The sequence below is a fragment of the Lutra lutra genome, chromosome 1 (assembly GCF_902655055.1).
Source record: "Lutra lutra chromosome 1, mLutLut1.2, whole genome shotgun sequence".
NCBI lineage: Eukaryota > Metazoa > Chordata > Mammalia > Carnivora > Mustelidae > Lutra > Lutra lutra.
In genome coordinates this window covers 126,692,257-126,719,686 of record NC_062278.1, presented here as the reverse complement: position 1 = coordinate 126,719,686, position 27,430 = coordinate 126,692,257, and the positions used below count along the sequence as shown (strand labels likewise).

Sequence of the window (27,430 nt, the reverse complement as noted above, 5' to 3'; positions counted from 1 at the left end):
GGAACCAACGCAGGTGATGCCGGCACAATGCTTAATATTATTATGATTAGAAGATAAATGGCAGCAAAACCCTTCCTGTGCGTCTCTAGGGGCCGGATCCCAGCCTTCTGACATTCCCACCTCACAGACTCAGACTCCGCCGAAAGCCAGCGGTCCTCCGAGCCTGGAATAAGCCTCATGAGTCGTTGGAAGAGCTACTCGCCTACTCCCCCAGGTACCCACCCCCTTTCGCTCCGAGTCTCCTCTAGACAGCAAACTTCTCAGACACCCTAACCCTGGAAAGCGAAGCGGGTCCGCTCTGGTCGGCTCTTGCACACTGAGGAATCGCCTAGGACTCGGCCGCAGTGCGGTCTGCGCCGGCTGTCATTCTAAGCCTCACACGACCGCCTCTTCAACCTTCTCAACCAGCCCTCAGCGCAAGAATTACCAGCTGTGTGCTGCGAATGAAGAAACGGAGGCGCTGTGGCCTACGGTGAGCAGCCCCAGGTGTCAAAGGCCAGGGAGCCACGACTCCAGCTGGGCTAGTCAGGGACCGCCACCCTTACACTGGGATTGTAACTGGCGCGCTCCCTGGGCGCTAGAAAAGAGTCGGTGTGACCATTCTCCCCGGGATGCGCCGGGGAGGAAGAACACGGGCTACACTCACCTTTCTCCGCCGCGGCCTCCCCCAGCAGCACGCCCGGCCCGGCCCCCCTCAGCCCCCTCTGGCTCCGCCCCCGAGACCGTTACTGCGCCGCGGGAGGCCGGCCAATCGAGCGGGAGCGCGGCGAAAAGCCCCGCCTCCGCACCGCCTCAGAGCGCAGGCCCTGTTTCTTCCCACCGAGCTGGGAAATGGGGGGGCGGGGCGGAAGCGTCTAGGTAGGCCCCGCGTCTGGTTGGCTCCGCTGTTGGGGGCGGGACTTACAGTCAGAGGAGAGTGCGCCGAGCTTACGGTCTGCGCCTGCGCACTGCCGTCGCACTGTCAACAAGCCGTGGCTTTGCAGGTGCTGTTAGCAGACACCTGGAAACTCATTTGCCTGGACCACAGAAATACATATTTGAGGCCGTTGGTGGAAATGGGGCCCTGACAACGTAACCAACGCATTCTGCCCTCCACACCCATTCAAGCTGTGACTGTGAGCCCTTGTACAGGACTAGTCAACCTGTTTTCTAAGTTCCAGACCTTGCTGAGCACTGCAGCACCTAGCATTTGGAGGACCCCAGTTATGTGTTCGTTAATGACATTTTACCCTTCCGTTCAGCATTTTCAAATCTCCACGAAGTGTCCGGCCCTACATGAGGCTCCAGGAATGCAGAGGTGGCTGATTGGAAATGCTCAAAGTCTAGTTAGGGACTAAATATACGCTCTGAAATTAAGATACAGTGTGATAGGCATAATCAAAGAAGTTTGCGCAGGGTACAGAAAGAAAAGAGAAGAATTACCTAAATGGGTCACTTTAGTCTTCTTAGACCTGTGAGTCTCAACCCTGACTGCATATTAGAATCACCCCAGGAGCTGTGAAAATTTGGTACTCCATCCCCAGGCTACTTAAATCAGAATCTCCAGGGTGGGCCTCAGGTGTTAATAGTTTGTCAATAACGTCTCTTCCCCAGCCTTCTCTCCCCAGGTGATTCTAATGTGCCTCCAAACTCAAGAACTGCAAATTTAGAGGAATACTTGAATGATTCTGAATGGTAGGAGTTCCCCAGCAATACAGGGAGGAAAGATATTTAGAGAGAACTTCTTGAGCAAATTAAATAGTTTCAAAGCACATTATTATAATGCCTAAATCACAAGTAATCAGTAAACCTTATTATTTTTTGTCATTAAACCTGGGCCCCTTTGGTATGGCTCATATCTGCCTTCCCCTAAAACCCAACTCCAAAAGCCTTTACAAATATAATGGAACTTACTGAGGGCTCCCTGATGAAACTGAGTAATATGTTGCATCCCTGGAGAGGCAGAATGGGAAGGCTTTAGGAGGTGTGCTAAAGACCTGGGACTTAATGGGAAACCATAGACAAGTTTTCAAAGGAAGTAATAAAATGGAAAGATTTCTTGTCGGGGTGACTTCAAGCCTAATTTTAATGCATCTTGATAATACAGATAAAAACTAAAAACATCTCCACCATGTACAAATACGATCATTGCTTTTTCCCCTCACAAAAAGAAATCACATCAATATTTTATTTCTCAGATTAATAAAGTCAGAACCTACAAATAGGGTCCCTGCCCACCATTTTCAAAAACTCATAAGGAGTTAAGTGATCAAAAAATTGCTAGCAGAGGGGCGCCTGGGTGGCTCAGTGGGTTAAGCCGCTGCCTTTGGCTCAGGTCATGATCTCAGAGTCCTGGGATCGAGCCCCGCATCGGGCTCTCTGCTCAGCAGGGAGCCTGCTTCCTCCTCTCTCTGCCTGCCTCTCTGCCTGCTTGTGATCTCTCTGTCAAATAAATAAATAAAATCTTTAAAAAAAAATTGCTAGCAGAAAATACAACTTCCACACACCTGAAAGAAGTCCTGGCGTCTCATTGGCCCACTATTGTTCTTGCATCTTACAGCCACATGGTGTCGCTGTTGGACGACGCGTATTTTCCAGGTCTGTGGTGGTGCAGGTCCCGTAAGGGCTGAGGAAGATCTCCAACAGAGGGCATCAATCATTCCGGGTCTCACAAGAAGTCTCAGGGTCACAGCTTTTAGGGTAAATACTTTCAGGCCCATATTTGGCTTTCTTCCCAGGCAGCTGGGGCCACTGTGAGTTTGATCTCTGTGTCTGCGCCATGCAAAGATGTTCCCAACGCTGCCCCCAATCCCTAGCTATTCACACTAGCAGTAGTTTATAGTTAAACAGATTTTCATTTTCTTTTTTTATTTAAGGTTTTTTAAATTTATTTATTTGATAGAGAGAGAGGGGGATCACAAGTAGGTAGAGCAGCAAGCAGAGGGAGAGGGAGAAGCAGACTCCCCCAATAAGAATCCTGATGCAGGGCTCAATGCCAGGACCCTGGGATCATGACCTGAGCTGAAGGCAGAAGCTTAACCAACTGAACGATTCAGATGCCCCAGTAGATTTTCATTTTCAACCCTAGAAACACAGAGTCCAACTGCTTGCCTTTTCCAAGACAATAGGGTGACTTGCCCACTCTTCTGACTATAGCTGCACTAGTTGAGCCAGAAGGTCAAATATCACGTGTCAATTGGAACCATTTTGGCTGCAGATAATAGAAAACCTGATTCAAACTGTCTTCTTAAGCAATAAGTAAATTTATTATCTCACACAACAGGAAGTCCACAGGCAAAACACTTTTAGGTTGGTGAATTCAATGGCTCAACAAGTTATCAAGGACCTCATCTATTAGTCTCTCTGCTCTCCTACAAACATGGTAGGTTTCAAATTCATACTAAAGTGATTTTCCAGAGGTCTACCAGGAGCAATCAGGACCACATACTTTCCTTTCCATCTACAATCTTTCCTTCTGTTTTTGTTTTTTTGTGGGTTGGGTTTTTTTTTTTTTTTTTAACCAATTAGGTCACATAGGCACATACTCTGCCTCCCAATCAGTAACTGACTAGCAAATGTAAAGAAGACTTAACCTTGGGTTTCAGAAGGGAAAAGAGGTTACCATAATTGGAATTGGCAATGGGGTGGGTGCTCCTTGAATCACATAAGTTGCAAGGGAGAGGTATGGCTACTTGAGTAAAACTAAGGGCCAAGAGGACCATGGATGTTAGATGTAGGATCACCAGTATTCTTTACAGTGTTCAAAGCACAGGAAGGCTGACTATCCTCTATTTCCTAATAAGAGAGCCTCCTCCTCATCACTCCTGGATTTTGTGTGTATCAAGTGGAGGGGAGGAAGTTCTATAGCACTCTATAGTCCTCCAAAGGAATTCCATTCTCATGGACCATCAAGGCCTTTCCAGCCCCTCTCTTTGCTAGAGAAGTAAAAGACTGCACACAAGTTCAGTCTTTGACTCAGCATATTGCTGCATGGGTCTTGAGTTTTCTTTTCCTTTCTTTTTTTAAGATTTTATTTTTTTTAAAAGATTTTATTTATTTATTTGATATACAGAGATCACAAGTAGGCAGAGAGGCAGGCAGAGAGAGAGGAGGGAAAGCAGGCTCCCCGCTGAGCAGGGAGCCCAGGACCCTGGGATCATGACCTGAGCCGAAGGCAGAGGCTTTAACCCACTGAGCCACCCAGGTGCCCCTAAGATTTTATTTTTAATTAATCTCTATACCCAATGTGGAGCTCTAACTCACATCCCCAAGATTCAGAGTCACATGCTCCACAGACTGAGCCATCCAGGAACCCAGAGTTTTCTATGGGTCTTCAATGACTCACCAAGGTGCCAATGGTTCTAAACACTCATTTAACATTCATTTACAAAAATGCATTAAGTACCTGTTACCTAAGTTCCAGGGATCAAACTAAATACTGTGTATAAACACAGTATACTCACAGTGGTGAGTAAACCAGATGCGATTCCTGCCCTCCCAGTGGTTGTGAAAAAAACCCACAAATAAGCATTAATTATGATAAGTGCTATGAAGAGAAGGAAGAGAACAGGAGAACATGGAGGAGGCTCTCTCAGGAAGTGACATTTAAGCTGAGATCCAAAGCCTGTCTTCATTTCAGTTTACTGCTTTCCTCTGTGCTTTGTCTTCCCAGTATAAATTACAGCCTTTGCTAGCAATTAAAACAGATCTTTTCATTTCTAAACTTCTAAACTAATTCTCAAATTTTCTCCTAGGCATAGACCTATCAAGTTTTTCCCCATAACAAGGAGTGTACCAAACTCAAATGGCATTTGGTGATAAATTCTTGAAGATTCTTCAACTCACAAGTTTTTTAGACTTAGAATCCTTAATTAATCCTTAATTACACTAATAACCCTTGTGTCTGCCTCCCGTCTGAGAATCTGAATTCTGGGGATATGGATCATATCTTACTTTTTTTCAGGACGGAGCATTGTCCCTGGCACATAGGTGTGCAATACAGTGTGGAGTGGCCCTGCTAATTTTGGGTCAGATTTAGACAGAGGCATTCACCTTCAGTAGCCATTTTCCAGTATGAACAAGCACAGGCAAATAGCTCAAACAAATAGATTGATAACATAGGGCGCCTGGGTGGCTCAGCTGGTTAAGCTGCTGCCTTCAGCTCAGGTCATGATCCCAGGATTCTAGGATTAAGCCCCACGTCTTGGGCTCCCTGCTCAGTGGGGAGTCTCCTCTCCTCCCCCCAACTCATGCTCTCTCTCAAATAAATAAATAAATCTTTAAAAACAGATTAATAACAAATGTTCAAGAATCAGTACAGATTAACAACAGCTATATTAATTGAACCTTTAAAATGTGTCCATCTCTGGGCTACACGCTTTTTTCTAACTTTTTGACTCTTCAGAACAACCTTAACATAAGTACTGTTATTATCTTCATTCTACAAATGATCAAATTAGAAAACAGAAGTTAAAAAAAAAAATGTGCACCTGGGTGGCTCCGTCAGTTAAGCGTCTGCCTTCAGTTCAGGTCATGATCTCAAGTTCCTGGGATAGAGTTTTGCATCAGCTCTCTGCTCAGCAGGGAGTCTGCTTCTCTCTCTCCTGTGCTTGCTCTCTTTTTCAAAAATAAACTAAGGGGTGCCTGGGTGACTCAGTGGGTTAAAGCTTTTGCCTTCAGCTCAGGTCATGATCTCAGGGTCCTGGGATCAAGCCCTACATTGGGCTCTCTGCTCAGCAGGGGGCCTGCTTCCTCCTCTCTCTCTCTCTCTCTCTCTGCCTGCCTCTCTGCCTACTTGTGATCCCTGTCTGTCAAATAAATAAATAAAATCTTTAATATTAATTAATTAATTAGTTAATTAATTTAAAATCTTAAAAAAAAAAAAAAAGACTAGCTAAGATCACACAGCCAGTATGTGGCAGAGCCAGGATCTGAAACCAGCACTCGGGCTCCAAAGCGTATTTCATTAACCATCTGACCATATCACTTCTCTTGATGAGCAACTGCTCTACCATAAGATTGGTATAGGCATTTATTCCAATTTGCAGTTATTTCATCTGCCTGTGTATTAGTCATCTACTGATACATAACAAATTATTCCTAAGATTGGAACATTTAACATCTTGACATGTCCGTGGATCAAGAATACAGGATTGGCTTAGCTGGATGGTCTGGACAGAATCCTTCATGAGGTTGCAGTCAACCTGTTTAGCCACAGTTAGTCCTTTCAGGGTTCAACTGGGGCTGACGGATTCACTTCCAAACTCACTCAAGTGGTTATTGGCAGGGCTCAGTTTGTTCCTTAGCAAGCAGGCCTCTCTACAGGCTGCTTGAGTAGCACCCACAACATGATAGCTTCCCACAGAGGGAGTGATCCAAGAAAAGGTGTGAGGACCTAAGAAATAAGCAGAAGTCTTTTATATTTATTTATTTTATTTATTTATTTGACAGAGAGAGATCACAAGTAGGCAGAGAGGCAGGCAGAGAGAGTGAGAGGGAAGCAGGCTCCCTGCTAAGCAGAGAGCCCAATGCGGGACTCAATCCCAGGACCCTGAGATCATGACCCGAGCCGAAGGCAGCGGCTTAACCCACTGAGCCACCCAGGCACTCCAGCAGAAGTCTTTTTTAAAACCTCCTCCGGGTGGTGACATCTCAGCACTTCTGCTATATGATATTAATTACACAGACCAACTATGGTAAAATATAATAGAGGACTACACAAGGATGTGAATACCAGGAAGTAGGGATGCTTGGGAGCCATTTTGTAAGCAACTAATCAGTCTATTTGCTCATTTTTTGTGCCTCCTCCACTAGAATGTAAACTTCATGAGTGGGGGAAAAACATCAGTGCTGTTCATTGTAATATTCTCTCAGGACTTGCCATAGAACAGATGGTCAATAAATACTGAATAAATGTAATGATGATAATGATATGAATTCCAAAGAATGAGCTCCCTACAACAATCCTGTCTTACTCTCACACAGATTTCCAGTTGCCTTTCATGGCAGCATTCAAATATTTCTTTATTTAAGATTTTATTTTTAAGTAATCTCTACACTCAACATGCGGCTCAAACTCACAACCCTGAGATCAAGAGTTGCATGCTCCACTGACTGAGCCAGCCGGGCACAGCTCGAATAATTTTTTTAAAGCAAGCCTCTAGGGGCACCTGGGTGGCTCTGTGGGTTGGGCCTCTGCCTTTGGCTCAGGTCATGATCTCAGGGTCCTGGGATCGAGTCCTGAATTGGGTTCTCTGCTCAGTGGGGAGCCTGCTTTCCTCTGCCTACTTGTGATCTCTGTCTGTCAAATAAATTTAAAAAATTAAAAAAAAAAAAAGCAAGACTCTATTATGCCCAAGAACCTTTATTCATAATGTCTTTTTTTGCTAAAGAAACCCATAATTTTTATTTCACTGCCAGTTTTTCAGGAAGTGAATTCTCAAAGGAGATGAAAAAAATTTTTGAGCTGGACCCAAAGCTATGAGGGGTACAAATTTAGAGAGGAGTGTTACCCATTGGTAAATGCCTACTCAGCACAATTAGGAGGGCTGGCAGAGCTAGGAGCAAGCTAGGGGAACTGAGTCCAAGATTCTTGCATTGGATAGGACCCTGGAAGCATGTAAAAGTGATTCCAGGTCAGTGACTCCCCCTAACTCCCAGATACAATTATTTCAAAATAAAGTTCTTTTTTTAAAATCACCAGTAGACCAGGGCACGTGGATGGCTCAGTCAGTTAAACAGCCGGTTCTTGATTTTGGCTCAGGTAATGATCTCAGGGTCATGGGATCGAGCCCCAACTGGGGCTTTGCTCTCAGCAGGGAGTCTGCTTGAGGATTCTCTCTCTCCCTCTGCCACCTCCCCGACTCATGCTAACAGTCTCTAAAATAAATAAATCTTTTTTAAAAATCACCAAAGACCTACATTAAAAGAAGTTCTAAGTATGTACTTTAGAAAGAAGTGATCAAAGAAGACAAGTATGAGATGCAAGGGTTGTTGAGAAAAAATGATAAACATGCAGATAAATATAAACAAACATTGTATAATTCAGTATAACGATCACGAAGGCAAATATGTGGGCTGGAAAAAGTTTCGAATGAAACTTGATTACACGGTGAAAGGGGGCAGGCATTGGAGTTAGAGTATTCCAAGGTACCTGTATTGTCTAAAAGGAGAAGCAGGATGGTTAGGCTCTCTTAAGCGTGCAATGTAAAATTTTAAGGGTAGCCTCTCTAAGAACAGGAATAGAGTCAATGAATTCCAAACCAGGGGATGGAAAAAGTGGAATATGAAAACAAAAATTCAGGCTACTTTTAAGAATGAAAGAAAGGAGAACAAAAGGCAGACCAAAGGTGGGACAAATAGAAAGCAAAAGGTAAGATAGTAGAGACAAGCTAAATATAGTGGGATAGTGCAAAACACCTTTCTTCATTATTATTTTCTTAAAAAATTTATGTCCCCTCCACCCATTTCTCCCCCCTCAACCTCTAATGATCACCAATCTCTAATGATCACCAAATCTTTTGGTTTTGTTTTTAGATCCCACCCACACAAGACATATACAGTATTGTCATTTTTTACTTATTTCACTTAGAATAGTGTCCTTAAGCTCCATCCATGTTGTCACAAATGGCAGAATTTCCTTCTTTTTTATGGCTTAATAATAGTATTCATGTCTGTGTGTGTGTGTGAGAGAGAGAGAGACAGAGAGAGAGAGAGAGAAATACCCAAAAGTAAAATTGCTGGATCATATGGTAGTTTCATTTTTAATTTTTTTCTAGAGGGGCAGGATGGGGTAGAGGGAGATAAAGAATCTCAAGCAAGCTCCATGCACAGCAAGGAGCCTGTGGCAGGCTCCATCTCACAACCCTGATATCATAACCTGAGCCAAAATCAAGAGTAGGACACTTAACGGACTGAACCACCAAGGCACTCTTTTTACTATTTTTGAGGAACCTCCACATTGTTTTCCATAGTAGCAGCACCAAATTACATTCCTACCAATAGTGCACAAGTGTTGCCTTTTCTCCGTATCCTTGCCAACACTTGTTATTTATTTTTGATAACAGCCATTCTAACAGGTATGAGCTATTCATGTATATAATTTCTATATAACTATAGAAAATGGACTCAGAAAAAAACATCAAATTCATGTTCATATTGGCCTTGGGGGAAGACAAGCAAGTAATAGTGCTGGACTTGCAAATCCAATAGTGTTTTATCTGCAATGTTTTCTTCCATTGAAATTTTTCAATGAGCCAATATTTAATGATGGTCAGTTGATTCTAGGTAGCAGGAATATGGGTATTAATTTCTATACTTTTCTATGTTTTTAAAATTTCTCTAAATAAACACAATACAAATTTTTACCAAGTCTTAACCAACTGGAACATGAGTCTGTACTGCCTTCCTTTGGCTCTTGGCTCTAATTAAGGGTGTATCTACAGTCCCCACGCTCCACATGACTCCAACCAAAGCCTACATTCTCCTGAAATTGTCAAGCTTCTCTTGTTTGATGTTCTACAAAATCACCTTGTTTCACTGCTTCCCCACTTGCTGTGTTTGTGTAGGTAGAGCCACAGCATCCTTGGGCTGAGGGTAAGATGTCTAAGCAGCCAGCAGCAGGAGACTGTGGGTACCGGCTTTGGCTCTGACACACAATCCTCTGAGGCCAGAATTCTGAGCCCAGGGCTTGTTTCTAAAGCCCCGATTCTTCTTCCTTTAAACATATCACCAGTCATCAGGCTGAACCAATACTGGAAGGGCATGTGGAGAATTTTAAGTCTTGTTGGTATCAGACTATATAACTTTTCCCTTTTATTTTGATCTCCATTCACGTTCTTTAAAAAGTAAGTTCAGAAAATCAGTCAATGCATTAACAATTCCTTTTTCAAAAGGAGGCCGAATGAAAGCACAGAGAATGGTGAATGCAAACATTTTGTTACTCTTTTTTTTTTTAAAAAGATTTGATTTATTTATTTGACAGACAGAGATCACAAGTAGGCAGAGAGGCAGGCAGAGAGAGAGAGAGAGGGAGAAGCAGGCTTCCTGCTGAGCAGAGAGCCCGATTGTGGGGCTCGATCCCAGGACCCTGGGATCATGACCTGAGCCGAAGGCAGAGGCTTCAACCCACTGAGCCACCCAGGCGCCCCATTTTGTTACTCTCTTAAACTATGTCACTGATGGTCTGGCTGGTTCAGTCGGTAGAGGATGTGACTCTTGATCTCAGGGTTCTAAGTTCAAGCCCCACGTTGGGTGTAGAGATTACTTAAAAATAAAATCTTTTAAAAAGCAGTCCATCAATCAATCAGTCACTGATGTCAAAGGGCAAACTGGTGAGAGGCAGTTTAAGAGGTGAAGAACAGCATCTAGGTACCCTGGGAAACAAGGAAATAATCTTCGAATGAGAATAAAGTCAAAAGCATGGTCACCTGGCTGGCTCCATAAGGAAAGCATGTGACTCCTGATCTTGCGGTTGTGAGTTTGAGCCCCATATTGGGCACAGAGATAACCTTGAGGCGGGGATGGGGGGGGGTCAAGTAAAAAGCAGGATCAGCTTGACTGAACACATTTTATAGTCAAGTTCATTACCTTTCACAGTATTTTCTTCAGACTTTCTTTCCATAACAGTTCCGTCTAGTAACAAGTGACTAATGCTACCATCAGTGTCATGGTCCCCGGGAATGAGTAGGTGGAAAATGTAGCTCAAACTGGTATGTTCCTCAATTCAGGTATCCTAGGAATTATACCAAAGAGAAAACAGTGACACAGAACAAGCCACCTGAGGAATCAGATTGCACTAACTATTCTTGGTGCAAACATGAGTGCACCTCAGTGCTCTGTGGGCAAAGGAGGTTCCCAGGCCTCTAAGGAAGGGCCCAGATATTTCTTCAAGCACATTTAACCATTTTGTCATCACGGGCCCTGTTAACATGACACATCTGGCTCTACATGCTGGCCCTGTAACTTCTGAAGGGCTTTGGGCCCTGTAATGTAAGTACTGAGCTGTTGTGAAAAATACAGGCAATAATATATAAGGACATAGCAAGCATCCAATAAATGACATCTTACTGGTCTTAAAAAGGATATCCAGATGCCTGAAGTTTTACAAGAAAATATGATCCTTCATTAAATGGTATCACTGAGCTGCTCCCCAACCAGGGTTCCCTGATCCTAGCCCAACAACTCAGCATTGTTTCTTAGAAGAAATAAGGACTAGAAAAAATATCTAGGAATATCATTCAGCTAGCCTTATCCCATTGCTGGAAATTTCCACTCTGGGGCCTTTTACCTTCCCCCCCCCCCAACCTCACTCTTTCAACAATTATTTATTGAAAACTCTCTGCTCAAGACACTGGTTTAGAAGAAAATACAAATATGAAAAGTCTTTGTCTTCCAGAAGCTTTCAGTACAGGGTTGCAAACAAAAAATCCGTGCTCACAAAGCAGAATCCGTATGACATAATTTGCTTAAGAATTCAGTCATTATTACTTTGCAGACTGATTAACTTAATAGGTTGTTCCTTTTTGTGTCTCTAACCCCCTTCTCTCACATACTTGCTCAGCATTTAGAAATGACTTCAACTCTACCAACCCTAAAGATAAAACTATCCTTTATATTAACCTCAAGCAGGAGGAAGAAATTACACAATAGGGCATGGATGCCTCCATGCCCCTCCAATCTTCTGGGCCGTCAGAGTCCCCACCAGAATACCGTCAAATGTCTGTATATTATTGTCCCCGGGGGCCACTCACTGACCTCCTCAAATGGTCCACTCAACAACTCTCCTCCCTCTCCGCTGGCCCCGAAAATGGAAACCACCTGAAATTTACCCAGGCATGCTCTACATTCATTCCTTAAACAAGTATTTATTAGAGCCTACTATGAGCCTGCTCTATGAAGATGTGCGAGATACAAGAGTGAAGGCCAAGCAGCCACAGCTCCTGCCTTCAAGAACCTCAGTCCATGACTAAGTTACCCATTAAGCAAAAATTACAGAAATAACTGCACACCCTGACAAGGGCTAAGGAGAATTCCAAGGGTTCAGGGCCTGGATAATTTTCCTTAAAAAATTATATGTCCTACAGCAAGCTCAACAACAAAGTGGAGGATAACTAAGGAAAGAGGCAGAGAGGAGTGCCCAGCAGAGGGAAGAGCATCTGCAGAGGCCCATGGAGAGAAAAAGCTTGCATCATTCGAGAACTACATGGGGCCTCACGCGTGCCTTAAGGAGCTTGGGTCTTTACAGAAGTAACCAGAACCCATAACAAGATTTCAAGGGGCAATGCCATAATCAGATTTACCTGCCCAGTGGCTTCAGAGCAGACAAAGGGTCTGTTTTGCCACCAGCTTATCCCCAGCGTCCGGCCCCGCGCCTTCTATCAGCGGGTCCCAACAGCCAGGGCTTCAGGTTTGGGGTGAGGTAGGGCTCCTGCAGAGAGCGCCAAGCCCTCCGCAGAGGCAGCGGGCTGGGGTTGCGTCCGCGGCGCTCGGAGGCGGGTGGCGGCCCGCGCTGGGCACCTCAGGGGACCTGAAGCGCCACAGAGTCGGCGCGCTCGCAACTGGCGGCGGCCGAGCTTTCAGCTTCCGAGGAGGAGGCGGCTGGTTCTCAGCGAGGGGAGGAAGGCCACGCGGCCCGGGTGGCGCAGCCCGAACCCGCGTGCTGCGTGTCGCAGAACCTGCCGTGGTGCCCTGCGGCCAGGTAAGCCCCGCGGCGCAGGTGGGGAGGCCCCGGGCCGGGCCCCAGAAGTCCCTGCGTCCAGCCCTTGCGTCCCCGCTGCAGCGCGGCTGCGGCAGCCATCTCCCGGCCGCGGCGGTGGGCGCTGCGAGCTGTGGGAGGTGTCTACGCGGACCGTGAGCCGGGCGGGTGAGGCACCGGGGTGTTCGGGCGTTTTCTGTCGGCCGGGCCCAGGGCGGAGGCGGAGGCGGGAACTGGGGGTGGGGGGGGGCAGCCTGCGGGTCTCTCTTTCCTGGCCCGGCCCTGCGATCTGAAGGTAATACTATTCCAGCCGTTTTTTCCTGGACGCCTGAGCGGAGCTAAGGTCGTGAGGTGCTGTAACTCGGCTCCTTTACCTAAGCGTGCGGCACGCGCAGCTCTCCGTGGCTTCACGTGTTTTTGTGCGACCTTTGGGCCTCCCTGGGCTGCGCTCGCGTGCGCCAGGTTGAGTGCAGCGTCCCTCCGCAGGGCCTGGCCCGGGCTGGCCGTGCAGTGTGTTTAGTGACCGCACTGCGACTTCGTGGATTCCCTCCCTGCTGGTGAACGTGGTTTGCAGTGGGTAGCCAATACGAAAAGCAATTCGTTGAGCACTGTTACGTCTGGTGTGTTGAGCATGATTTGTTTAGAGTGGATCTGTTGTAAGGCTTGTGGTTTACGGGGTAAAAATGCTCCTCAGAAAAGTTACCGGTTCTTGTATCTCCGGTAGCCTTTGGGGACACCTGGCTCCTGGAGCTTCCTGACCCACTTTGCTGGAGGTCCCAATGCTTCCCATGGGTCTGGAGGCACAGAGTCAACACCTATTTGTTGAAGACTGACCTTGTGGCTGGCCTTACCTAGAGCTTTTGCTGAAATGGGAACTATGAATATCTTAGTAATTTTTAAAACGGACTTGGGTTTAGCTTGGACAGACCATAACAGCCCCCAGGACGATTAAACCCAAGTTAAGGGCAAAATTCAAGCTGGTTTAGATGAAGAGTAGAAACGTCTTAATAGTTAGGTCTTACTCTAAAACTGACCGTTCAACTGCTAGGGAAAAGATTTTAAAAAGATTATGCTGATGCCTTGTTACTCAAAAAGCTTTCTTCCAAGACATATAAAAAAGTTTCAAGTGAGTGACATCATCCTCATCAGTGGAAATAAATGGAATTTGTTTTTCCATCCTTTTCATTTACATTTTTGTTTTAAAATTCATTTTATTTTTATTTTATTGTTATTTTTAAAGTAGTTTCCATGCCCAGCATGGAGTCCAAAGCAGGACTTGGACTCACCACCCCGAGATCAAGGCCTGAGCTGAGATCAAGAGTTGGATGCTTGAGGCGCCTGGGTGACTCAGTGGGTTAAAGCCTCCGCCTTGGCTCAGTTCATGATCCCAGGATCCTGGGATCCAGCCCCACATTGGGCTCTCTGCTCCACAGGGAGCCTGCTTCCCTTCCTCTCTGCCTGCCTTTCTGCCTACTTGTGATGTCTGTCTGTCAAATAAGTAAAATAAAAGTCTTAAAAAAAAAAAAAGCTTAACTTACTGAGCCACCCAGACACCCCTTCATTTACATTTTTTAAATTTTGTACTAAAATAGAGGGAGTTTTCTTTATAATGATCTTTTTCAGTTTGGTCACTTGATCCTGAAAATTAAGTATATGTGTAAGAGCTTAAGAATGACAGTGGAGGGGCACCTGGGTGGCTCAGTGGTTTAAAGCCTCTGCCTTTGGCTCAGGTCATGATCCCAGGGTTCTGGGATGGAGCCCCTCATCGGGCTCTCTGCTCAGCAGGGGGCCTGCTTCCTCCTTTCTCTCTGCCTGCCTCTCTGTCTGTCAAATAAATAAATAAAATCTTTAAAAAAAAAATGACAGTGGATTAATTCCTTTCTCTCAAGTTTTAAACCAGAGTCTTCTCTGGCCTTCCCACCTATTGGTAGGGCTGGGATCCTTTCTCTGGGGGCCCATTCTGTCCTTTACTGCTTCCCATTACAAGGACTGTCCCATGGCTGTGTCATAATCATCTTTTGGTCTCTACGGCCTTTCACTAAGTTTAGTGTCCAGTTCAGTGCCTGGCACATAAGTGACTGATAACTATTAACATGGTGAATGAATTTAGAGTATGACATGTGTTTATTCAGTCCAGTTTGTAACTTGGAGATGTGTGATAGGTATTTCTCATTTTTCAAATGAGTGAGGTAGATATTGCAGACAAGGACAGTTGTGATCATCTTTTGGTTATAGATAATGGTCACATTCCAAGAAACACTACCAGCAGGGCACTTGGGTCTTTCCTTTTTTTAAGCAACTTTGTTGAGGTGTAGTTCACATACATACAATTCACCCATTTAAAGTATATATATAATTCAATGTCTTTTTGTATATTATAATATTATTTTTTTAAGTTGTGAAATACATAGCACATAAAATTTGCTATTTTAACTGTCTTTAAGTGTACAGTTCAGTGGGATTAAGTACATCCACAATTTTGTGCAACCATCACTATTTCTAAAACTTTTCAGCACTTTAGATAGATACTCCATAAATAAATGAATATATGAATGAATGTCGATGGTTTAGGGAAAATTTTCAAGAAATAAATATGATCTTGATTTCTCACTTCCCTTCTAATTTGTTGTGTTGTCTTTTATATTATATATGAAAAGTTATTATAATTAAGATGATACCATGCCTTATTGTAGTGTGACAATATTGAAGTTCATTATAATGGAAAACTGAGCAATTCTTTCAAGTTTGAATAATGAATTACTGAACTTTCTAGGGTCTCTAAAAGTTATAAAGCAAAATTTGAATGATATCACTAAACCCACTCTGATTTGCAAAAAATGGCTTATCCAAATTTATATTATGCTATTTGGCTTCCTCTATTGCTGCGTATTCTCTTTGCTTTTATAGTTGCAGGATACCCTCCACTTTCATAGGAGATACCCTAGGGCTTCCTAAGATTAGAAAAATTCACTAATTTGTCAAGTGCTCCCAAAACAGAGGGATTTATTTTAGGTACAAAGTATTTGAGTCTTTAATTTTTATTCTAAAATTTTCATGTTTTCTGTGCTGCTGGATTGCTTTTATCAATGTTAATCCCTTCTTTAACATCTTTTTAAAAACAGTTTGTGGCTTCTGGCTGTTTCCAGCTAAAGAAGATTGGCAATCTCCCAGTTTTTACAAGGAGAGAGCACATTTGGACATCTATAGGGAGAAGGCCAGGCTAGAGTAGATCTGGGGAGCAAAAAATAGTTGAAGTTATTTTTCAGTAGGTTTGGCAAGGATACAGCTGTTAATCCCAAATCTCCAAACATGGAGGGTTTCCTATGCATGTGTGAATGAATATATGTGTGCTTCTGATTTTAGTAAAATTTAATTAAATTACACCCCAGTTAATTCTGAGGTAATTGCATGGGAGTACTGGGCTTTAGTCTGGCTCAGGCCCTACTAGTGACCTGAGCAAACCACATAATTCTGTGGATTCATTATTGGCACTAGTAAAGTAAGTGGGCTTAAGTAAATGGGTAAATTAAGTTTGCTGTTGGAAAGTGATCTAGCATATCCTTGGCGGCTTCCTGCAAACCAGTAATTTCTTTGAAGGTATCTACAAATTTTTTTTTAATCTTTTACTTATTTTTTTAGTTAAGTAAGCTCTACCCCCAACATGGGGATTGAACTCACAACCCCAAGATCAAGAGTCATGTGCTCTACCAACTGAGCCAGACAGGTGCTCCTAAAATATTTTTTAAATTATATATTCTACCATAATATATAGCCTTCTAAAACTGAATATTAGGATTGCATTTTAAATTTGTTACCACCATGTAACGTCGATGCTTCCCGAAGATGTATACTGTTTATCCTGGAGTTTTATGTATTCCCTGACCCACTGCCTCATACCCTTGGGGCTTCTTATACCTCAATTTGAGAAGCGTGGGACCCAGAGGACTGGGTTTCTAGGTCTCTTGCAGCTCTGATGTGGTTATCACATTTGAAATAAACTCTAGGTCTCTTGCAGCTCTGATATGGTATCATATTTGAAATAAACTGAGTCTATTCTCTAGTTTTAGGAAGTTATAAATTTATAACAGGGAAAAATATGATTGGCCAATTTGCATGATTTAATTTCTTTTCCTGACAACTGGAGATTGCAATTCTATTGTATGTATAAGCTGTTTCATCAGAAACTGCATGCAATTTGAGAAATGGATTGCAAACTTAGAAAAAAACCCTTTGTAGATGTCTTCTTTGTTGCTCTCAATCTTTCTTTGCTGCAATTCTGCTTTTTTCTTTCCTGCCTGCTAATTGGATTAAAGACTATTTTGCCAACCATGGCATCTGGAGATGACAGTCCTATCTTTGAAGATGATGAAAGGTAAATGTCTTGCGTGGCAATAAAATTAGCTCTTGAAACTTTCAGGGTTGTTTTAATCACTCAGGTATTATTTATTCAGTCTACTTTGTTAAGGACACATTTTTTAAACTTGCAGATTGCAAGATGGTTTTGCTTTTCTGTGACTTAGAGCAAGGGTAGTAAACACCTGGAATGGTGGTGGCTGCTAATGGCACACATCTTTTCCCATGGGGCCTGGATGTAAGGTCTCCAAATCTGTGTTAGCCCCAAGTTCTCAGCAATCACTTCGAGACGATATAAAATCCACTTACCATTTCTGATGTAGAGTACACAAACAACATTAGAGTGAATAAAGAGTAAGATGTAGTTAAGAGAGCAGGCTCAAACATATTCTATATATAGGTATTACATAATATATATATGGCACTCATGCTGGGCACAGATATAAATATTATATATTTTATATTAGTTAATATCAAAAATATGTATTTAAGTTGTGCCAGATAAAGCATTATGGCAAAAATCCTTTATTTTCTAAATAAGATTACTGTAGTAAAGACAAGAATTACCATTTTCCATACATTTTTATTTTTTTTGTTATAGGACATATCTTCTATGACTTCTCTTCTCAGTATAATAAATTAGAACCCTTTTTGTTAAAATGAATCCTAACTGGTTTAAGTATGAAAGGTTTGGGGAGTTCCTGTTTTGGAGTGAATGGATCTGAAAAAGAAATAGCAGAATTAAATACTGTGCTTTTTAAATGGGGATGTACGGAAGAAGTAGAGACTTTTTACTGACCTTTCCAAGCACTATTCTGTAGCCCAGCTTAGAATGCTATCCTGGATAGGTTCTTAATCCTATTAATATTAAGGTGACTTTGTTTGGAATTATCCGACTATATATCCATATATAGTAGTTTCATCTTAAAGAAAGAGTAAGAGGGAGAGGGAGAAGATAGTTAGATGTACTGTGAGGAGAAATTCTTAGGTACCGTCACTTTAATATCTTGTAATTTTAGGGCTTTAAAAAAATCCGATATTTTCATCTTGGAAAGATTAATTTGTTATATTCTTACTGCTTTTGGCCTATTGTAATTGCTTTATTTTATTCCCTTAGCCCTCCTTATAGCCTGGAAAAAATGACAGATCTCGTAGCCGTTTGGGATGTCGCTTTAAGTGATGGAGTCCATAAGATCGAGTTTGAACATGGAACCACATCAGGCAAACGAGTTGTATATGTAGATGGGAAGGTAGGAAGACATAGGTTACTTTGTAGAATATGGCATACATAGAAGCTTGAATTTGTTAACATAGATTCTTCATATGTAAATTCAAGGCTTTTCCCTTACATTGATTATCTTTATATTTGGGCCTGGATCATGTTACAGGAAAAAGAAAACTAATAAGAGTTATAGAGTTCATAGAGTGTAACATTTAAACTTCAAGTGCTTTTATTTTCTAAAATATTTGAATCATGAAGTAATAAAATTACATCTAAATAACATTGCTATTTACTCACTTTAATTACAGCATTTCTAAAGCTAAATATTAAGTTTTCTTCCATTTGTGTGTTTTTAACTTTCATATTTTGTTATTTAGGAAGAGATAAGAAAAGAATGGATGTTCAAACTAGTGGGCAAAGAAACCTTCTGCGTTGGAGCTGCAAAGACAAAAGCAACCATAAATATAGATGCTGTCAGTGGATTTGCATATGAATATACTCTGGAAATTAATGGGAAAAGTCTCAAGAAGTATATGGAGAACAGGTCAAAAACCACCAATACTTGGGTATTGCGTTTGGATGGTGAGGACTTTAGAGTTGTTTTGGGTAAGTGAGTGCTATTTCTGCAGAATTTATTGGCTTTTTATGGTGGTTGTTAATTAGTTCGCCCAACTATCCAGACCCTTTATAGGAGCTTTGAGTAGAGAGAGTGTAAGTATGTGTAGGTGTATTTCTGATGTGTACCATGTGAACGAAGTATTCATTTAAATGACTGATTTAGGGGCATCTGGGTGGCTCAGTGGGTTAAAGCCTCTGCCTTTGGCTCAGGTCATGATCCCAGGGTCCTGGGATCGAGCCCCGCATTGGGCTCTCTGATCAGTGGGGAGCCTGCTTCCTCCTCTCTCTCTGCCTGCCTCTCTGCCTACTTGTGATCTCTGTCTTTCAAATAAATAAATAAAATATTTTAAATGACTGATTTATATGAGAGCCAGATTTTGTAGTGATAGATTTGAGGATTATCAACAGGTTTAAAAAAAGAAATAATGATGTATTATTAATTATTATTGATATTTCTATTATTGTCATTATTGATACTTCTCTTTAAAATGATGTTTAGAGACAGTTAGAAATTTAAGATTGATCAGTAACAAGGGAATTTTTCTCTAGGTAGCAAGCAGTTTAGTACTGTAACACCTCAAAATTGTCAAAGTCCAGATAAAGTAGATTACAAAATAAAGAGTAATAAGCCATTGATCTTTAAGCTAAGTTCTGTTGTTACAGATTGCCATCTATGTTGTTTCTACTGGGCCTATAAAATAAATATTTACAAGTTGCTATCTTTTCTCTCTTCTGGTACTCCCAGTATTTCCTGCTTCTCATATCACTAAAGTTAAGACCATTTGGATTATCTCAGTAATTCACTGGTTCATTTATTTAGATAATATTGAGTACCTGCTAAATACCAGTTAGCATACTATAGTATGTAGTAGAAAAAGAGATGTCCATGCCTTTAAGGAGTCTACAGTCTATTCAAATGCTACCATGTACTTTAAAAAAAAATTTTTTTTAAGAATGAAAAATGTGGGGGCATCTGGGTAGTTCAGTTGGTTAAGCCTCTGACTCTTGATTTCAGCTCAGGTCATGATCTCACCATTGGTCAGGATCAAGCCCTGTGTTGGGTTCTTTCTGCTCATTGCAGAGTCTGCTTCAGATTCTTTCTCCCTCTGTCTCCTGCTCAGTTTCCTCTCTCTCTCTCTCAAATAAATAAATTAATTAATAAAATATTTTCTTTAAAAAGTGAAAAATGTTTGGGGAACTGGCTGGCTCAGTTGGTGGAGCACATGACTCTTAATCTCAGGGTCATGAGTTCAAGTCCCACAGTGGGTATAGAAATCACTTAAATAAACTTAAAAAAAAATGTTTATCCAGTAATTAAATGCACATAGTTGGAAAAAAAAAACAAAAACCCAGAAACTCCTGTATATCTTATTTATTGAAGAAACTAGATCAATTTGTCTTGAAGAGTTTCCTGGGGTCTGGATTTTGTTGATAGCACTTCTGTGATGTTTCTCTTTCTTTTTCTTTTTTTTTTTTTAAATATATATCATTTATAATTTTTATTTTAAGTAATTTCTGCACCCAAAGTGGGATTTGAACTTACAACCTGACGTCAAGAGTCACATGCTCTGTCAACTGAGCCAGCCAGGCAGTGTCCCTCTTCTCTGTTTCTAATATTTCCCATACATTGGTAGTTGATTGAAGAATTGGTCAAATGTAGGTTTAATTTTTTTTTTTTTTTTTTTTGTCAAGACTATAGTTTTATTATATCAAGAGGCACATGGTGTTTGTCAAACATTGCCCCTCCTGGTGTTTTTACTGTTTTGTGCTCCCAGTACCCATTTCTTCACAGGTTCTCCAGCTGAGCATGTTGTCAGATCTTATATATTTTTTTAATATTCTGCTACATGAAAAATGACATTTCAGAGTTGTTTTTATTTGCCTTTTTCAAAATTAAGTGAAGTTGAACATCTTTTCACATTTGAGGTCCTTTTGTTTTTCTTTCCTGATAATGCATCTTCATGTCCTTTGACCTACTTTCTTTTGGGTTGTTGGTCTTTTTCTTGTTGATTACTCAGAGTCTCTCTATGTTAGTAAGATTAGACTTTTGTCTGTGCTGTGAGCTTTGCTTATTTTTTTCCACTTTGTCATTTATTGTATGACTTTGCTTATGCACGTATGTGTTTTCTTAAATGATGTAGGAATATTTTTTACTTTTACGTAGTTAAATGTATTGCAATTTTCTCTTTTGTCTTCTGGGTTAAATTTCTTCAGAGGCACATTAATAATAGCTTTATAGAAGGTCTGAGTTCAGTAGGCAGACTAAATAAATTCCAGTCTTCACCACCATCATGGTTTACTTCAGCAGTGTATCCTCTGCTCGGGTGTTGGGACGAGCTCAGTTTCCCTACAGCTTCTGCTGTTGATATGCACCGCCCCCCCACCCCCCGCACCCCAGGCTGCCACTAGGGCAACCATGGCCCACGTCTCCTGGGCCCCTCAGCCTCTCTCTCCTTTAACCCCATTCAAAGGCCTATATCCGTTCTCTGAGGCTTCCATCTCAAGGTGTGGGGAGAAAAGAGTCCCTACTAGACTGTGTTGCTGGAGTAGATAGGCTGTTAGAATGAAGCCCCTGCCTGGCACCTCAGCCATGACCCGCAGGCAAGTTTTTGACCCCCAGGCTTCTCACATGCACACAGGTACCGATTCTAGGCTTCTTATAATGCCCACAGTTCATCTCGTGGCTGCTTGATGAGTGCAGTCTTCTCCCCTGCCACCCACCAGAACACTGATATTCACACTTGGGTCTGGGGATCCTCCCCCAAAATGCACACGTGTCTGTGCACACTTGCATACATGTATATGCCTCCCAAAGCGAGCCCTGACACCTAAACTAATGCTCAGGTGGCTCATGGTAGCAGTTTGCTCCACAGAGTCCGCACAGTCCAGCAGGGATGCCTGTGTTTTTCCTTATGATCCAAAAATTTTTCCCCAAAATGAAATCATTGCAAAAATGAATAGAGATTATTGGGCCCTCCAGTAGGAAATTTAAGGTTAGATTTCTAAGCCTGAATGCTGTCCATCCTACATGAACCCTGTCGCAGCCTTTCTCGGTGACCTCTTTGCACTGTCGTCCACTGGGCTCTGTGTGCAAGGCGTTGGGGGATTATCTGGTCACTGACAACAGTCTGTGGTGAGGGCCCTTCTCACACTCATTTCTGTGCGTCCTTAATCCTGAAGTTTGTGTTTATTTTGTTCAATAGGGCTTCATCCATTTGTGCTGAGGCCCTGATCATTTCTTAAAAGATTATTTTGTTTCATTTTTATTTTGTGAACCAAGAGTAAACAGTTTCTTCAATTTTAGAAAAATTGGAAAGCCATGAAAAGTTAATGGAGTTTTAGAAGTCCGGTATATCAAACTTCTTTTAAAATAATAAATAATTGGGGCACCTGGGTGGCTCAGTGGGTTAAAGCCTCTGCCTTCCGCTCAGGTCATGATCCCAGGGTCCTGGGATTGAGCCCCCGCATGGGGCTTTCCGCTCAGCGGGGAGCCTGCTTCCCCCTCTCTCTCTGCCTGCCTCTCTGCCTACTTGTGATCTCTCTCTGTCAAATAAATAAATAAAATCTTTTTAAATAAATAAATAAATAAATAAAATAATAAAGAGTTAATTTTATGTCTGAGTCATAGATTATAACTTTTTTTGTTGTTGTTACTTTTACAGAAAAAGACACTATGGATGTATGGTGCAATGGTAAAAGAATGGAGACAGCAGTAAGTTGACCCTTTGATTACTCTTAGTGCCATGGGTAAGGGTTGCCACTGAAATGTTGCTGCGTTTCCTAATGATGGAGATTGATAATTAACCAAGGTCCTCTAGGTTAAGAACAAGAAAGAGATGAAGTACTCCTGACTCCAAATTCTGGAGACCTTTCCAGGAGAGCACCTGGGGCAGGGAGGGGTTGGAAACACCTTCTGTTGAGAGCTGACCCCAGCTCACATGCTGCCTTTCCTCTCCTGCACCAGGCTCTGTCCTAAAAGGAATTCACACATCCATCAAAAACTGCCCCACAGAGGTTGGCGTCCTCCTGTCTTTGTCCAAGTTAAGGTTGGGCTTCATTCCATAGCTCCTCAAACCTGCATGCGTAGGAATCACGTGGGATCTTGTTAAAATGCAAATTCTAACATTTCCCCTGGTACCAATGCTGTATGTTGCCCCACGGGTCATGCTTGAAATAGGAAGGCTTTATACCATACCCTCAAAGCAGGACTTTTCTAAAAGTGGCATTTTTAAAAAAGGAGGAATATACACATGTCAGATGACACAAAGGCAGATAGAAAAGGGCCCTGTCATCAACCCCAGAAGACAGGTGGAATGTGTAGACCAGCAGTGCCCAGAGGCTACCCCACTCATTGTGGCCAAGCATGATGACATCCACATCTAGCCCCACAGTGTCTGGTCTTTGCTGGCAGCTGCTTGCACCACTATGGCCATGGGTGGGATGACTATTGGAGTGATTTCAGCGAGAATGAAATAGCAGTGTGCATAGCACAGGGAGCAAGCAGAAGCAGAGGAGACCATCAAGGGAAGCATGGAGTGTGGGACTGGGAGCTGCAGTACCTGGGTGGAAATTTGCCAGGGCTGGGGAGTCTGCTGGCAAGCCAGAGGTACTATCCTCTGTCCCCACCTTTCATGCTGGCTTCCAACATGAACACCAGGCCTAGAGATAATGGGACCTACTCTGCTCTAGTCAGGTTTAGCTAGTTGTCCATGGTGGGTGCTGCCCTTGTCTCCTTCATCTGGGGTAGGTGCAGGAAGGTGAGGAGCAGTGCTCGGAGGGCAAGAGGTCTGGTATGAGTTTGTTCAGCTGCTATCTCGGACCTGCCTGCTGGGTCTTGTGGCTGTCTGCTTCTGAGGAAGTGCCTATGCCAGAAATCAAACGCTACAAAAATAGATGCTTCTCTCTTTCTTAATCCTGGTTTGAATTCTTGAAGGGTTATTGAATCAGGGCTCACTCAGAATCCATCGCCAGAGCTTGAGCAGGGTTAGATCTACTGATTTAAATCTACAGCTCTCTGGGTTCAATCTACTGATCCAGACTTCTTTTATGCAGAGAGGTTTGGAGAGCTCTTCAGTGTTTTATGGCCCCTATGGAATAGCTTTAGTTATCATTAGCATGGATCAGGCACCTACTGGTCCTTCCTGTCCTTTCCTTCCTTCCCTGGAATTCTCTAGATGCCAAATTGGCAGTTTTGAATACTCTTCCCTCCCCCTCAAGGAATTCTCCAGTGCAAGTGTAAAGAGATGTTTTGTGATATTAAGAATGTGGTTGTAAATAAGTAAGAAGTTCAAAGTCATGTTCTTATACAATGTCTTTGTTCCTCAGTAATTAGCAGGAAACCACAGGTGTTTGGACAATAGCCCTTTATAACCCAGTTGCCTCCTCACTATAACTCAAACTGAATTCGCAGAGTAGTTTCTGCAGCTCCGCATGTGGGCAGCCTTCCCCAGTAGGTGCTCACCTGCTCTTGCTGCCCGTGAGCTACAGTTTATTTCCTCCTTTATCTTTCCATCTCAAAGCATCATGACCAAGATTATGTATCTGGCAAATTCTGCACCCACAGGGTCTTGTGGTGGTGTCAGTACTCCTCCGGTAAAGAGCTATGGGCCAGGTTCTCCCCACAGCTCAGAAAAAGCTCTTCCTGGTGCGGCCTGTGCTCTCTCAGGCTGGGTAATGCTGTGGGGCCTCACTGGGTCGGGTCCAGCTGCCAGGAAGCTCGTGGCCAAGTTTTAACCCTGGTTTTGCTTTCTTTGCTTTCTGGCATATTCCACTTTCATCCTCAAAGCCTCCTGTTCTTCCTTTCTTCTCTGCACTACCTGGCCCCTAGCTTTTTCCTCTAGATTAACTTCTGTTCAGTAAAAATATAATATGAGCCGGGGCGCCTGGGTGGCTCAGTGGGTTAAGCCTCTGCCTTCGGCTCAGGTCATGATCTCAGGGTCCTGGGATCGAGCCCCGCATCGGGCTCTCTGCTCAGCAGGGAGCCTGCTTCCTCCTCTCTCTCTGCCTGCCTCTCTGCCTGCTTGTGATCTCTCTCTGTCGAATAAATAAATAAAATCTTTAAAAAAATATAGATATATATATATATAATATGAGCCATAGATATATATCCAAAATATTATAATTTAACATCAATATTAAAAGTTTTTAGAGTTATTTTCCATTCCTGTTTCATTCTAAGTCTTCCACACTCCGTGTCTGTTTTGCAATGAAGCAGCACATGGCATTTCAGACTCAGCACATTTCAAGTGCTTGACTGCCACACACGGCTGGTAGCTGCTGCAGCAAACAGAACAGGGCGAGCTTGGGTAGTGCTTGGTCTTGTTATCTGTGTGTTTTACTGTACGTCACCTTGCATTCTGGGAATTGGGTTTTCAGAGTGGGCTGAGAGCATTCTATCCCTTCCTGATGGTTATTTTGCTACTCCGTGCCTCGATGCCCTGGTCTGTACAGTGAGGAGAGTAATAGTGCTGCTGTCAGGTTATGAAGAAGGTGCAGTGAAGTAATCCTTGCCCACTGTTCTTGATACAGAGGAAGTGACTCAGTACAAAGTAAGTGCTGGCGATCATGCTTCCCATTTGTACTTTAGTAGTCAGTGTTGTCTCATAGTGCATGTTATAGACACACAGCCATAAGACATAAGGGCTTTTTTTTCCCCTCTGAAACTTAAGATTGTTCAAGATAGTAAGCGGGTACAAATAAGGAATGTTCAGTTCACAGCAGACATGGAAAAGCATCTAGCAATACAAGCTTCTGACTTTAATTTTCCCAAGTCTAACATTTAGCCAATAGATAGTTCATTATACCACCCTTTTTAGATGGTGTTGATACTCTAGACAAAGATAAATGTTTCTGGAACACTAATTCCTCCTTCTTTTGTTGGCCTAGGGTGAGTTTGTAGATGACGGGACTGAAACTCACTTCAGTGTTGGGAACCATGACTGTTACATAAAGGCTGTCAGTAGTGGGAAGCGGAAAGAAGGGATTATCCATAGTCTCATTGTGGATAATAGAGAAATTCCAGAGATTCTTGAATGACTTCATGATAATGAATTTTAATCTTAAGATGTAAAGATCAAGACTTTTAAATTACTTTGGTAATTAAATATGTTCAATATGTACTTTTCAGTACACTTGGTCTGCCAGGTGTTTATTTTTTAGTTACTTGAAACTGTAATATTCCAAGGGTCAAAAAAATTATGTACAATCATAAAAATTGCAATTTATTTTGTAAATAATGTAAAGTGTTTTAAAGCCAAATGGAAAATAAGATATGGATCAAAATCACTCGTGTTTTACAAGAGGAACTTTTACTATAATAAATGCTATAAAATAAAATTGGTGCTGCTCGATCTGTGTTTCTAAAAATGGGTATTTTTTGTATCTTCATTGAAAAAAAAATTTTTTTTATTTTAGAGAGAGAGCACATGAACCAGGGGAGGGGCAGAGAGAGAGAGAATCTCAAGCAGAATCTGTGCGAAGCACAGAGCCTGATGCAGGGCTCGATTTCATGACCCAAAGATCATCACCTGAGACAAAATCAAGAGTTAGACACTTAACCGACTGTACCACGAGGGGCCCCTATCTTCATATATTTTTAATCCATACAGGTAGATTGTCTCTTTAGTTTAAAGCATTTGGTACATAATGATATGATTAGTGTACCTGGAGAAAATGAGAAACATTTTCTGTCTGAAAACTTAAAGAAATACCAAATAGTGTCATGTAAGTATTTAATTAAAAATGGGTTTCTGAAAATGTAGTCATTTTGTTTAATCAGCACAGTGAAGACAAAAGAACAAGAGGAAGAAGGAAACTTTTTTACACCAGACTGCCTCAGTTGCATCCTCAGGCAGTGCTGGAAAAGTGGAGTTGCATCTGGTGTTGGGAGGTGACAGCAGCGTGAGGCAGGCCTGGCCTCCTCAGCAAGGTGAGTGCCTGAGATTATGCACTCAGTGCTCTGCTTAGACAGTCTTTCAGGAAAGGATATCGCTTACCAGTAGGGCCTTTTGTCAGGGTGTCTCATGTCTGTTACAACACCGTGATCCTCTAAGAGGAGGGGTTCTTCATTTTCTTGACTTGCTCTGTCCAATATGAGAGCCATTAGTCATGTGGCTATTTCAGTTAAATTAATTAAATACAGTTAAAAAAATTCCTCCATCACACTAGCCACACACTTCAAGTGCTGGGTAGTCACCTGGGACTGGCAGCAACCACATTAGACAGTGTGGACGCAGACATTTCCATCATCCTCCCACATTCCGTTGGATGGCACTGGCCTGCATATGCTTTCTCAAGTTTACTGAGCTTCTCACTAGTGGCACAGGCAGGATTTAAACCCAGGTTTTTTCTGACACTGTAACCCACCCACCTTACTACTATCTCCCTGCCACTAACGTACTTCCAAGAGATGTGGGGCAGAACAGAGGCACAACCAGGTTCAAGCACCAGGAAAGAACTGAGGAGAACAGAGAGGAAAGGTGGCTCAAAGAGGCCTGGGCCAGGCAGGCAACATGCTAGGTGGCAGAGAGAGCATATTAAAATTACCCTGTAACTACTTGCTTCCT

At 42.5% G+C, this 27,430-nt stretch overlaps 2 protein-coding genes across 12 annotated transcripts in view; one reads left to right on the top strand and one right to left on the bottom strand.

The window, feature by feature from the left end:
• CEP70 (centrosomal protein 70) overlaps window positions 1–796 on the bottom strand; it is a 108,652-nt gene extending 107,856 nt beyond the window's left edge. For 2 of the 6 annotated variants that reach the window (XM_047735895.1, XM_047735888.1), the window contains exon 1: window positions 647–794. The gene's annotated coding sequence lies outside the window, so the exon portion shown is untranslated. Of the gene's footprint in view, window positions 1–646 lie in introns of all 6 variants that reach the window. The other 4 variants (XM_047735921.1, XM_047735912.1, XM_047735902.1 and 1 more) reach the window with 3 other exon arrangements.
• Window positions 797–12,533: 11,737 nt separating this feature from the next.
• FAIM (Fas apoptotic inhibitory molecule) lies at window positions 12,534–26,215 on the top strand. 6 transcript variants are annotated; one of them, XM_047735964.1, is made up of 6 exons: window positions 12,773–12,841; window positions 16,987–17,045; window positions 18,144–18,276; window positions 18,626–18,854; window positions 22,529–22,578; window positions 25,752–26,215. In XM_047735964.1, the coding sequence occupies exons 2-6, from the start codon at window positions 17,002–17,004 to the stop codon at window positions 25,899–25,901; spliced, it is 606 nt and encodes a 201-aa protein (XP_047591920.1). In that variant the 5' UTR covers window positions 12,773–12,841; window positions 16,987–17,001; the 3' UTR covers window positions 25,902–26,215. The 6 variants fall into 6 exon arrangements, with proteins under 6 accessions (XP_047591930.1, XP_047591940.1, XP_047591920.1 ...); XM_047735974.1 differs by lacking the exons at window positions 12,773–12,841; window positions 16,987–17,045 and adding an exon at window positions 12,534–12,676; XM_047735984.1 differs by lacking the exon at window positions 16,987–17,045 and having other exon boundaries at window positions 12,728–12,841.
• Window positions 26,216–27,430: the final 1,215 nt, after the last annotated feature.